Genomic DNA, 14497 nt, shown 5'->3' on the forward strand with positions numbered 1-14497 from the left:
TCCTAGTTGTCCCTCCCATCCCAACTCTTTTATCAACTCAACGTTCTTATTTTCCCACTTTCCCTCAAATCATACAATGCACTGCTTCATGTCATGTAGGCCCCAAACACCTTCACACTCTCCAACATTAAAAACACCCCCCTTAAAGTTTTAATCTCTCTCTCTCTCTCTCTCTCCCAAAACAAAAGTCCCGGCAAATTCGCCTATGATTGATTTTTTTTTAAAATTTTTAAATCTAATTTTTGATTAATTTTTTTTTACTCTTTATTTTTCCTTTCAATTTAAACTGACTATAAAACTAAAAGTGTGATTATTACATATTGGTAAGATGTGTAGGGTGCGACTTGTGTCCGGTGGTAATTGTCATTGGGTACATTGAATTGCAAATATATGTTCGTATTTTGACGTGTCCAGTAACAACTGTCACTAGACACAAGCCATTCTGTGAGACCGAGCAACAAATATTAATGTTTTATTTTATAGTATTTTATATTTTTAAAATAAACTCGCCGTTACAATGCCAAAAAGACTGTATCTGATGAATGAATGAAAAAAGTGTGACAGATTGGAAATTGGTTTAGTGACGGGTCCCATGTAATGGAAATGGAATAGGAATACTAATAGCTGGCTAATATTTTGAAACCTTGACAGTCTGGTCCTCACCCCCCCTATTCCAAAATTCCAACCCCACAAACCCATCACAAGACACAAGCCAAACAACCTATAACCCCACAAAACCACAATCCCCCTCTTTAAAAACCCACATCCCACACAACTCTTTCCCACAACCCCAACTCCTCTTCTAACTCCTATAGAATCTCTCTCTCTCTCTCTCTCTCTCTCTCATAATCTCTATATTTAAAGTGTTCGGTTCCTATAGAGTTTACAATTATATTGTGAAACAAATTAGACATGGCTGAGGGTGAGGAAGTTCAGAAGCAAGCCCAAGAAACATTGGCAAGGGTGGAAGAAGAAGTGGTGGTTACTGATGTTCCGCAAGCTGAGAAAGCCGCTGCCACCACAGTAGAGAAAGTGCCACCACCTGTGCCAGACACAGAAGAGCCAACAAAGCCCAAACCCATTAAAGAAGAGCCTGAAGAGGGTGCTGCTGAAGCTGAGGTATCAAAATCAGGTGACAATATCAATGATGAGAAGAGTATCCCTCTATCTGGCTCCTTCAAGGAAGAAAGCACCAGAGTTTCTGATCTGCCTGAGACCGAAAAGAAAGCTCTTGAAGAGCTTAAGCAACTCATCCAAGAAGCCCTCAACAAGCACGAATTCACAACTCTGCCTTCACCACCACCACCACCACCACCACCGCCACCCAAAGAAGATCAAGAAAAGCCAGAAGCTTTAGAGGAAAAGGACAAGAACCCAGTTGAAGAAAAGCCTTCCCTAGTGGTTGCTGATGATGAAACTGCAGACCCAGAATCAGAAACTGTAGCAGAACCAGAAAAGATAGCAGAACCAGCAAAAGAAGGAGAAACAGTTGAAGTAACAGAAACAGTGGTGGTTACTGAGGTGATTGAAGAGAAGGTGGCTGCTGAAGTTGTAGATGACGATGGTGCAAAGACTGTGGAAGCCATTAAAGAGACCATTGTGTCAGTCTCTTCTTTGGTTCCACAAGAGCCCACTCCTACTACTTCTGAGGCAACAAAAGAGGCAGAAGAGAAGGCTGCTCCATCCTTGGAGGCAGAGGCAGAAGAGAAGGATGCAAAAGTTGAGACTTTAGCTTCTCTGCTTGCAGAGGAGGTATCCATATGGGGGGTACCTCTTCTTGCAGATGAGAGAAGTGATGTGATACTGTTGAAGTTTTTGAGGGCAAGAGATTTCAAGGTGAAAGATGCTTTCACCATGATCAAGAACACGGTTAGGTGGAGGAAAGAGTTTGGGATTGATGAGTTGGTTGAACAAGAGTTGGGTAGTGATTTAGAGAAGGTGGCGTTCATGCATGGGTTTGATAAGGAAGGACACCCTGTGTGCTATAATGTGTATGGGGAATTCCAGAACAAAGAGCTTTACCAGAAAGCATTTTCTGATGAGGAGAAGAGGCTGAGATTCTTGAGGTGGAGAATTCAATTCCTAGAAAGGAGTATCCGGAAATTGGATTTCAAGCCAGGTGGTATTTCCACCCTTGTTCAGGTCAATGACTTGAAGAATTCTCCTGGGCCTAACAAGTGGGAGCTTAGACAAGCAACCAAACAGGCTCTCCAATTGCTTCAAGACAATTATCCTGAATTTGTAGCCAAACAGGTATGCATTTTTTTTTTCTTTCTTAAATTATTATTTGTAACGTTCTTAATTGTGTCATATGTTGTTTTAATTTTGGGTTTGACTGTTTTTTAAAGGTGTTTATCAATGTCCCTTGGTGGTACCTAGCAGTCAATAGAATGATAAGCCCATTTCTGACTCAGAGGACTAAAAGCAAGTTTGTGTTTGCTGGTCCTTCCAAGTCTGCAGAGACCCTATTGAGGTCAGTACCATTGTACCAAATATTGTATGAAGGGTTACTTTAGAGGCTGCTTTGCTTAATAAATTTTGGTTTGCCAATGCAGGTACATAACTGCAGAGCAGGTACCAGTCAAATATGGAGGGCTGAGCAAAGATGGTGAATTTGGCACAACAGATGCTGTTACTGAGGTTACTGTTAGGCCAGCGGCAAAGCACACAGTAGAATTTCCAGTTACTGAGGTGTGTTATTCTATGTCTTTATGGTCAAGGGTGATTTTTGAGAAGCAAGGAATTAAAAACTCATCTATTCTAGACTTTACTGTGACTTTAGCCTTAAAATACGATATTCTATTATATACTGTTTTTGGTAAAATTTTTATACTGTCTTGTCTTGTTGAAAATGGGAGGAATCTTTTCTTGGATTCTCTGAACACTCTGCAGTGACATTGTATGTACATTTTTGTGTTTGTTTTTACTCTTCTGGCACAATTTAACTGGGAATTTGGAATTATAGTGTAGGGAAAGAAAATGTGATATATTAAATGTACCATAAATGGAGAAATGTAGTACATGGCAATTAATAGATGGGAGAGGACTTGTTTGTAAATTAGCAACTTCCTAGGTATACACTTCATGTAGTAAATGGCAATGAATAGGTTATCGGGTGTGTGTGTGTGTTTGTTTTTCAAAAAAAAAAAAAAAGACAAGAAAAGAGAAGGAAAAAGGTATACACTTCATTTGGTCTCCAATACGAGAAATGAACAGGAATCAAGATTTGGAATACTACTAAAAGTTCAAATCTTGAGTAATTTTACCACCCGCCTTCTCCGCAAACAAATGGAACATTTCTCCCGTTTATTTGTTAAATTATTATGTCCGTCTTTGGAATCTACACAGCAGCTATGTATAATAAGTAGATACTGATTAACATTAGAGTTGCGATGGCCCAAAACTCTTTGATGATAGGGCTTTCTTAAAGCAGAGAAATGATGTTAGTACTATAATTACTCCTGCTCCTATGCAATGATAGCTTTCATTGAAACTCATTATTATAAATGAGTAGATTATATGCCGAAAGAAGTGATTATAGCTTCAACTTTCTGAATAATTAAAAATAATATGGGAGGAAAATCATTAACTATTTGCACTGTAAGTTTAAGAAGATATAAATTTTGCAACAAAGTAGGTGCAATGCACGTATATTAACATATAACTACCAATTAGAAAAATACATGAGAAAGTCGATAGCCTATAACAAGCAAAACCCCCTCTAGATGCCTTTTTACGGTGATGACAATTACATTAAGAGGTTGAAGAAAAGCTGGTTTTCTATATTGTTTTGTGAACTGATTATATTTCACTGGAGGTAACAGCATGATTAGAGCACACGAGTTATGCAAATATGGCACATTATCAATTGATTTGAGTATATCATTAGGGAAATATGTGTGCTTGTTAACAACTGAAGTTTAAGTGTGATCAAAGTGATAATAGCAGTTATTTTCTCCCCTCTTAACCATACAAGAGAAGATAATTTTGTATCTTTCTTTTGATGAACATTAAACTAAGTTTTTATAACATAAAATTATTGATATGCAGTCCTGCCTTCTCACTTGGGAGGTCCGAGTTGTGGGATGGGACGTGAGCTATGGTGCAGAATTTGTGCCTAGTGCAGAAGAGAGTTACACTGTGATCATACAGAAGGCTAGAAAGGTCGCCTCATCTGAAGAACCAGTTGTTTGCAACAGTTTCAAGATTGGTGAACCTGGCAAGGTAGTACTGACCATTGACAATGCTACCTCTAAGAAGAAAAAGCTCCTTTACCGCTTGAAGACCAAGGCTTCTTCTGATTGAATCAATTGAATTGTTCAAGAAAAAGAACAGTAAGGCCGTTTTGCTTACATTCCTGCATCCAGTTTTATGACTTTATCTTCATCATGATCGTCAAAGATTGAAGGATGGGGTTTGGTGATTATAGATAGGGAAGCAAATATATTTGTTGAAGGTGGTTTTTTCTGTTTCTTTTTAACTGAATGTTTAAATATACATTTTGTGGTTATTTATTAAATATGAATATGCTTTTTTAAATTAAATTTGTAATTGGTGGTGGCATGTGAAATCTTACTGATGTAGAGAACATAATTCCATTTCATGAATTGATTTTTCGGGGGAGTTATATATATAACATTTGTGGGGGCTGGAATGCAGCTCAGTTACAATTGCCATAAGAACTGTTCCAAATTTTTTCTATGTAAACTTTTGTTGTCCCCTATCCATTTTTCACTCTATTTAATTAAGTATTTTCTGAAAAATAGTACTATGCATTGGTTGCTTGGTGTACCTTGATAAAAATATGATATTTGATGTCCTAAGCTGGCCCGAGGTTTTTTTGGGAAAAATTATCTTGTGACACTGACACTCCGCCCAACATGTGGGTCTCACCGGCATAACATATGGGGCTCACCAAATATGTGTGGGCTTCTTATAAAATCGTCTCATAAAATACAAGTTTTTTATATATATATATTTTTTATCACATTTCTTGTAATTATCTTGACTACCTTTAAACTACAGAATGTTGGACCTGATGTAATTGACGAGCAATGGTTGTTTTACGCAATCTAGTTCTTTTCTCCTGGTTTAAATACATTGGAGATTGGAGATTATGAGAACCTTCATGTTTCAATGAAAGAAAGATTTTGCACAATGTGATGCAAATAATTTTTTATTTTGGTGAAAGAGGATGTTAGATAATTAACTAGAAATAAGTCTGTTACAAAAGGCTCCCTCTCTATCAAGGGAGCATAGATGCTCCACCACAGGCGATAATGTGATGCAAATTAAGAGAGCTAAAATTTGGAATCATTATTATCTTACACTAGTCAAACCATGGTTCATACCTAGCCTTTCGGCGGAAGTGTTTCACTTACATTACACAGGCCTCTCTCTCCACATATAGTCTCTCCCCATGGAGAGAGTACTTGTTCAATTCGAGAGGCTAGAGTATCCTCAAAACGTCATGTAAAAAAAAAAAAAAAATGGTGATAGTATACTGTACACACAATTGAAATCATGTTTTAAGTTTTAACAACTTTATTTCAGTTAAAAATGTGAAATCGTGTTTTGATTATAAAATTATAACTCAAATTAATTTTAACTTTTGTGTGTAATTCAATATGTATAACAATAACAATCATTAAAAAAAAAAAAAAAACTTGGAATTGGGACTTGGGAGACATGCTTTGCTAAAAGCCAGTTTTGATATTTGAGAGATACCTTTCTTATAACGTCATCTTCTTATTAAGTGGTCATTGTTTTTTCCATTACAGTAAAGCCACTTCCATCAAGTCAAGTTTTGCAACTTAAGAGATACATCTTCCAAGATTATTGGCAATTAGGAATTACTAGAATAATCATATAATGTCTTTCTCGGCTGAATACATTTGAAAATTTCAGCAGCTGGTTTTTTCCTGAATTCTTTTACCTTTGTCAAATTCCTTCATGTCTATAGTCAAGTACCCCTTTAAACATCCATATTAATTTGTGATCATATTTTTTTTCCTCATTAAAGGCCAACTTCAAACTTGTACTGTGTGTCTCAAATATCTTCTTTTCCATGTCTCCTATTCCGGCTTCCTAAACTGTGCCAGCCATGGACCATGGGTAAACATGCCAAATGCAGAGAACAATTTATATTTTGCAGACATCTTGGGACCCATGAACTAATACATATTGTTCTAAAACTTTTCAAATATTTTTTCCCTCTCTTCCGCACTGATTTTCTTTCATCCTGAAACCCACTAGCTTTGAATAACATAATCCATTTTACTATATGCTTTTAAACATTATTTCCTTTTTCTCCCCTACTTTTGAGTCTTTTTAGGCATGAAGAGAGGTGATTTCTTTATCTTGTAAAAGTGGTAGATGGTCATCATTTGTACTGACTGCCCCACCTTACCTTAATAAAGTGCACGGTTGTTTTCCTTCATTACTTTAATAAAGAATGTCATATAGTTTGTTTATTTTTCTTTCTCATCATTAATCAAGATCGCCCAACATATTATAAATGCAATCCCTCTCAAATCTCAATGTACTATGATAATAAAGGGTAAAGAGGCATCCAATGTGAAAGGCATTTGAAGTTCAAACTGGTATATGGTCCAAACCTTGTCACGTAGTCCTTTTTCTTTTGCTTCTTGTTTGGTTTATGTCAAAATAAAATGACAAAAGATCATTCTCTGATCTGGCAAAGTAAAAGCTTGAGCGGCAAAAGTATGGACCCAAAGTATATTATGTGGTCGGGGGTTAGAAAGAGCAAACAATATAATGCAGAGGCTGCGGCAGCAAAATGCAAGTGTACATTCACTTCAGTGAGTTTGGCACTTGGCATCATTATTTTTGTGTGCGGTGGTCCCAACTCTCAACTCTCATGCCCCATGTGCATTATTATTTCCATCCCCTTTTAATTTAGTGAAGTCCTTTCTATAAACAGTTAAAACATCAAATGAGAGCATTAAAGTTTAAACATGGGGCCTCTTTTCATTCTTTTTTCTTGATGGCCATCGTATCAAAACTTGTCTAGCTTCATCAAATTGTTTAGGGAGTGGACTGTCCTGTCCTTGCCTAAACACAGGCCTGTTCTTTGCTTTCTTGACAGTTTCTTTAGACCAAGTTGCCTTTAGCCCTTACCTACACCTACAGGCTACAGATGTTGAATAGTACGTTAGAATTGTTCGATAAAGGGTTCAAATACTGCATCCAAGGTGATAAGATTTTGTATTTTCTTATATTTCGTTCGGATGAAAGACTTCAACCTCGATCGTTTCAGTTGGAAATATCAAAGAGTGAGGAATGCAATTTTTTCTCATTATAAACTTGTCTCATCATGAAGTTTTGTGTAACAGGGGAGTATGAGAGATCAATATTACGGATTTTAAAAAAAAAAAGAGAACTCGTCCAACCACTTAGATAGTTAAATTGATTGTGTTAAATTTAGTTTACTATATATATTTATCTATACTACTATTTAAGGGGCTTTTTCTGTTTGGACTGAATTTTTTTTTTTTTTGTTTTAAAATACCCCTACACCCTTAAGTTTAAGTAGAGACAACTAAATGATAGTTTGGTAAAAATACATGTCTAACTTGCACTAAAATATTGTCTACAAAATAGGAACACTCTTCTACAAAATAGTAACTATATTTTGACGTAAAAAAAAAAAACTATAAGTTTATTGTTTTTTTTTAGAAGGAAATAGAAAAATAAGTTAAACACCTCACGTTTATCCAAAAACAAATCTAAATATATATATAAAAAAAAAAACTAAAGGACAATCCAGATTTTTTTTTGTTCTAAAATACTCTTACATTCCTGTGTTTAAGTAGAGACAAAACTAAAGGACTATCTAGTAAAAATACAACCCTAACTTCCACTAAAATATTGCCTACAAAATATGGTCACTTTCTTATTGATTTTCAAATTTATTTAATCACTTATAAATTAAATTCTCAAAATAAAAATTATATATATAATAAAAAGCATAGATTTTTTTTTTGCTACTTCCACTAAAAAAAGAAAAAGAAAGCCTCATCTCACGCACGAAGTGCGTGGGATGAGGCTAGTTTATTTATAGTAGTCTAGCAACTTTGAATTAACAATTGTACATTTTTTTTAATAGAAAGATAATAAAATAAGATGTTAACACAAATCCATGAATAGCCCATTAGATCCAACCCAATTGCCTAGCCTACTAAAGGCAAAATGTGCATTGCCCATGAGCTGGGTTTTTCTCTTTCGGCCCAACTTGAACCCACCATGCCCAGCACATTATGCACATGGACTAAGTAAAAATGAGTCGGATTAGTCTGACTCGGCCCATTGTCAATTTACATATTATCAACAAAATACATATTATATATAAAAAGTTACAAATTTAGATGTGTGCAAACCCAACCCCAACTCCAACTCTATATTTGGGATTTTTTTTTTTGAAGTAATGGTTTGAAATTTTATTTTGAGTCTTTAATTGGGTCGGTCCGATTGATAATTTTTATTTTTTTCAACTCATCTAACTCAACTTATCGTACTACATATATAATAAAAAGCTCATTTTAGAGATAATTACAGTTTATTTACTTACTCATGACTTGAAAAGTGTTACTTTGTTGACTTTGAAGTTGAATTGTTAGCCACTTAGGGACCGTTTGATACATGTGTTTAAACATGTTTTTAATTTTTAAACAACATTACACGAATTTTCACATTTTTTCATCCACACGTATTTTCAAAAAATACAAATAATATTACTAGAATAACATTACCAAACGGCCCTTAGTCTCATTAAATGTCCCCTTCCCATTTTCTTTTATTTCTCTTCCCTCTCCTCTCTTTTCTCGTTCTTCACAATGGACATGCACATGGCAATGGAACCAGAACCTCTTGGGTCCAGTTGCTGACGTGGAAACGGTGATTTGTAATCGGAGGGGGAGCACCAGAGGCTGTGGATTTCAGAGGTGGAGGCAAGAATAGAAGTCAAGGCTCACTTTGGGATCCTTAATCTTAAACATTTACAATCAAAGTATAACATAACCTCAATTTGCAGCACACACAGTAAGAGCGAGTCATGGATAATAGCATGTGTAAGATGAATATATTGAAAAGCTTATAATTAAGAGTTTGTTGCGCGAAATAGCTCTTAGCGACTTCGTCTGGGGTTGCCTGGAGGCCCAAATTATTATATTATAGTAATTAATTAAATTATATCATCAAACATAGAAAACAGATAATAGAAATGGAAGGTGAAGATTGAAATAGAAACTTGGCTCTGAATCCATCGGAGAAGAGAGAGACAGGATAAGGGCTTTGCTTTGTCTTTTAATTTCCTTTGTATTTCTTTTTTTTTTCAAAATTTATTGTATATTTTATTATTTTGAAAGATAAACATAGTCATATATGTGTGTGTGTGTAAGGACTGGTTTTGAACTTTAGCCCACTAAGAATAGTGGATGATAGCCCAACAAGCTCAAAATAATATATTTGTAAGAGAATGGGATTAAGTATGGGCCAAAATGAATAGGATTCATGCCAATAAGGCTGAAGAATATGAATTAATAGAATTGACGTTCCTTGGATCTAATGGTCAAGTCCGAGGATGAGATGTTCTTATATTTAATCCAATTTATCTGAATACAGTATGTTCTCCTTTTTCTTCCTTCCTAGATTATATGCCCCATTTCTGTGGTAGCCATTCCTTTATATATTCCCTCACTTCTCCATCTCGGCCCTCTACTTGTTGATTTTTTAAGAAATCTCCTGAATGCTTGTCCCATCAGGACCTCATAGAAACTTTGTGAGGAGATATGAGCTAGGATGACACTGTTTAGGTATCATTTCTGCATAAATGCAGCAAGTTTATTTGGTGCAGTGCATTTAATGTGGTGATAATAGCCTTCTTCTAAGATATTTCTTCTTTTGCTGTTGGTCCAGCTCTACTACTTTCCTTGAAACTTATCTTCCCAAAATGGGTAACTCCCTAAAGCTCTTCCAAGGTGGGTCGGCCCCTCGGGAGCCTCAGTTGCTTCGTTACTCTCTTCCCTTCTCCTTGGCCCGCTATCTTGGGCCTATACAAATCCTTCAACCATCCTCGGGTGTTCTCTCGTCTTCAAGTGTGGCCCATAACCCAATGAACGTGCTCGGCTTGCCTGTCTTCACAATATATATTTCAAAATTTATTGTATATTGTTGGTAGTTTATAGAGATGCTACATAGTTTTGCAACATTTGCTGTACATTCAAAATGGGTTATGCGTACCACTGCACACCCTTAGTACAATGGTCACTCCATAAGTACAAGTACTTGTGAGGTGTGTGGGGACAAGGGCCGGGGATTAAGTCTTTAGGAGAGAACTTCACACACATATATATTTAGATTAGGCTAAAGTAAAATTTTTATATTGTATATAAAAAAAAAGTTATGTGTTTAAAATTTTGCTGGCATATCTGACTCTAATTATGAAATTTTTAGTGTTTATGAGATAAAGAATAAACAACTTCAACGGTTTTTACAAATCCCATCTTCAAATTTAGATTTTTAGTTTTTGTTTTATGGATTTTTTAAATGTTTTTAATGTTTTTTGTTTTTACCTATAGGAGTGATGAGGTGGACAATTACTGTATAAGGAAGCTAACCTCGGATGAGTAAAGTGATATTTTACCGACTATAAGTAGATAACATTAAATCAAGCTTAACCACAAGCAGATAAATTGTTGTGAGAGACAGCCAAAGTGCCTCTCAAAAAAGAGATTCTTTGGAGTGCTTTTAAGGACACCTCTCTTTTTGAGTAAGTGGTGTGGAGTCCCCATTTATTTTCTTATACAAAAAAAAGAGAGAAAAAACTAAATGCAAAATACATAACTGAATTGTTCCATTCCCATTGATTGAATAAAATAGAATACCTGTTTGATAAATTGAAAATTACATGGTTTTGGGTCCTAGTTACAAACTACCAAATAATTACATTGATTGTTGGGATGATGGGCCAATGGGCTCTATTGGAGTGCCGATTGGCACATCTAAACTGAAGGTTGATGGTGATGGTTGAGTAGATGAAAGACCCATATCCACCTTCTACAAAAGATTCTTTTCATGAGCTTGTTAGTAATTAGTTATTATAAAATGTTTTGGGCCAATGCCCCTAGCTTAGACATACTTGCATAGAAAATTGATGATATGCTTAATGCAAAATAGATGCTCCTAGCAAAAAAAAAAAAAAAAAAAAAATTTGATTTTGAGCCTTTGAAAAAAAAAGTTTTTTCAGTGATTGTGACCGAGCCTTTTGAAAAGGTTGCTTACATACCACTCTCATAGATGATCAGGTCTAGACGTAGTTCAAATAAAAAGTTTTGAAAAATGAAGTTTTGAAAAATCTTTTTTGAAATGAAGTTTCTTTTTAGGTGATTGTGACTAGGCCTTTGAAAAGGCTACCTACTTACCTCTCTCATAGAGGATCAGGTCCAGATGAAGTTCAAAGAAAAAATTTTGAAAAATGAAGTTTTGAAATTTCTTTTGAAAAATGAATTTTTGTAATGAGTCTCTTTTTTTTTTTTTTGAAAAAAAAAAAGAAAGCAATTTGCTTAGAATGAGATTTTTTTTTGAAATTTTATCTTTTTCAGATGAACAAAAGGTGAACCTTTGAACAACCTTTTTGACCAATCATAATGCTCAATTGTTAACTCGATCTCATTGGCTAGAAAGGATTTGAAATCATTAAAAACATGTAATCAAATTTGCTTCTTCATTTTTGAAAATTTTTAGATTAAGTTTTCAAAGACAATCAAAGGAATGAAATGCTTGGGGATCACACATGTTGGGAACAAGCAAAAAAGGGAAAAATTCTAAGTTTGAAGATTTGAAAATTTTTGAGAATTTGGAAATTTGTTCTCTTGAGAGTTATTTTTTTGTTATTGGAAGCAAACAAAGTGAGTGTTTGGAGCTTAGAAGATTTCTTTTTAGCCACTTGAGAATTTGTGAAATTTGCCTTTTAAAGATATCAGCCAGTGGAGCTTGATAATCTTGAGCAGTTTTCCTTCTTAATCCAAGAGAAAATATCATCAGAGCTAAATGTGTGCTTTCAATCAACAGGACTTCAAGGAGGGCTTTATTCAAAGGTTGTAATGTAGGCCGGGTTTAGGTTATCAAAAGGAAGAATATAAAAGGCTCAAAAGCCCGTATGATGTTTCCTCAAGTATGCAATACTTTAAATTCAAGCATTGGAAGATTTTCCATAGCTTCCATCATTGACTCTTGTGCTAAAATCCTTGTCATGTTTATCATCTTCTCATTGGTCTTTATTGATTCCTCTTATTTGATCTTGATCTTTTTAGCTTGACAACTTCCTCTTTTTGGTCTTTTTAGCATCCTATCTTGTGGTCAGATCACTCACTTTTATTTCTGCTTTTCCCATTCATTTTTTTGAAAGATTTTTTTTTGAATTCTTTTTTTTTGTTTTTGTTTTTGCCCTAATTTTTTCCTAGACCGTCCTTTCAAGTTTTCAGCCTAGCGAGCTTTTTTTTTTGCCTTTCACTCAACTGCATTTTTTTTTTTTTTGGTTCTTTCAATTTGACAAACTTTCATCTTTCTTGGATGATTTTGCATTTCTCCCTGATACCCTCTTATCCTTTCCAATACACTTTCTTTTTCTTAACTTGACTGAACACACTTTTTTATTATTATATATTTTATGAAATGTATCTTACCTTTTCTTTTCTTCATCTTCCTCAACTTGATTAAATTTCTTCTCTTGATGAATCTTCATTTTTGCTCATCCTTCTCAACTTGAAGGATCTTTTATGGAATCTTATATCTCTCGTGTCTTTTGATGAATTAGTATTCTCTCACAACTTGATGAAAATTCTTGCATTCACTTCTCTCTCTTTTTTTGGTTGAAGTCTCTTCTAGCTTGATGGCCTTTTTTTTTTTCCTCACAGTTTGATGCTTTCTCAAAATCTTATATCTCCTTGATGGATTTCCTTTCTACCTAACTTTGATGAACTCTCTTTTTTGAACTTGATGAATTTTCCTCTTTTGAACTTGTCATATTGTCTTCATTGAGGACCTTACCAAGTGGTGCTGGATCCATGAGGTCAGCACTTCCTCATCTTGAGATTTAAGCATGCATACTTAATTTCTCCACCCAAGGTTTAAGTTTTTAGTGGGTTCATTGAAAAACAAGCTAACTGTTGAAAGGCTCAAGTTGGCTAGCAATGGATAATTATTGTAATAGGTGTCAAGGAATAATGTGGGTTATCGAAGGCGGCCTCTTATCCCTAGTGATGCTTTCTTGTAAGCACAACGACTTAAATTCTTTTAATAAATTATTCTTGGAATTGAAGTATAAATGCTCCAACAATGTGACAAAATTCTATAGAGTTTGGGATTGAGTGTATGTGGATTGAGAATTTTGGATGAATGGATGTATTTCTTTGATTGCCTTTTAGGACCTTTTCTTATCATATTCTAAATTTTTAGCAAAAGTCCTTACATGAATTGGATGAAGTTAAATCCTCATTGGCATAAATTGATTGGTAGAGCAATTAATCATCATGATTTGGAAAAAGGTTTATCAAATGGATCTTCTTGTATTCACTTAAAAAGAAGGCTTTTGAAAAAAAAAAATTTGGATTCTTTGAAAGGAGGGCTTTGGAAAAATCTTGGAGTCTTTGAAAGAACAAAAAGGGTTTTTAGAAAAAGGTTACTAAGAAGACCCAATGCCCCTAGTGCAAAAGATATATATTTTATTTATTTATTTACATATGAATAACATGACAAACCAAATGCATTAAGCACAACATGGATTTTATTAAGTAAAAGACCAACTAGAATGCAAATCCTAAATAAACAATAAGACCAAAGAGTCAATCTAAAAAAAACTTGTAAAATAAAATTCAAACAAAGTCGGGATGACTGACTGATGATGGCGGAGTAATGACTTGCTGCTCAATAAGATCCTGAATGTCATGCCTTAAATGAAAACACTTGTCAGTTGTGTGGCCTCCTCCTTGATGATATTTGCAATGAGCATTAGGGTTGTAGCTTCTAGGCATGGGATGTGGTATTGGCTTTGGATCCAATGGCTTCAGTACTCCTTTAGCTTTTAGTTTCTCCAAGGCTTAGCTCAAAGTCATGTGTAATTTTGAAAAATTCCTTTGGCCTAAAATTGCTAGTTAATGGTTTGATTGCACTGTTATTGATGTGGTAAGGCACTACCTCCTTAGGGATTGAGTCCATTAACATGTTCTTGTTGATTGTAGAGGATAGTTGGAAAGACAATTCATTGAAATTCCTAACTCTTTTCTTTATAAATTGGAAGTGTGGGATCTCTTCGGGTTCTGGTGAATTATCCTTGCACAAGGTAGAGAGCATAGCTTGATTGGTTAAGCTGACTTGTAATACAGAGTTGGCTATCCAGGGGATTTGGGCTAGCTCTTCATTTGTCTTCTCTTGACCTTTCAGGACGGAGTTGAGAACATCTTCAATTCTTTCTTAACTC

The 14497-nt window shown here is 34.9% G+C and overlaps 1 protein-coding gene across 1 annotated transcript; it reads left to right on the forward strand.

The window, feature by feature from the left end:
* The first annotated feature begins 769 nt into the window (after nt 1–769).
* LOC142630360 (patellin-3-like) lies at nt 770–4631 on the forward strand. Its single transcript, XM_075804349.1, has 4 exons — nt 770–2253; nt 2349–2473; nt 2556–2691; nt 4051–4631. The coding sequence occupies exons 1-4, from the start codon at nt 913–915 to the stop codon at nt 4303–4305; spliced, it is 1857 nt and encodes a 618-aa protein (XP_075660464.1). The 5' UTR covers nt 770–912; the 3' UTR covers nt 4306–4631.
* Nucleotides 4632–14497: the final 9866 nt, after the last annotated feature.

This window comes from Castanea sativa, chromosome 4 (genome assembly GCF_040712315.1).
Source record: "Castanea sativa cultivar Marrone di Chiusa Pesio chromosome 4, ASM4071231v1".
Taxonomy (NCBI): domain Eukaryota; kingdom Viridiplantae; phylum Streptophyta; class Magnoliopsida; order Fagales; family Fagaceae; genus Castanea; species Castanea sativa.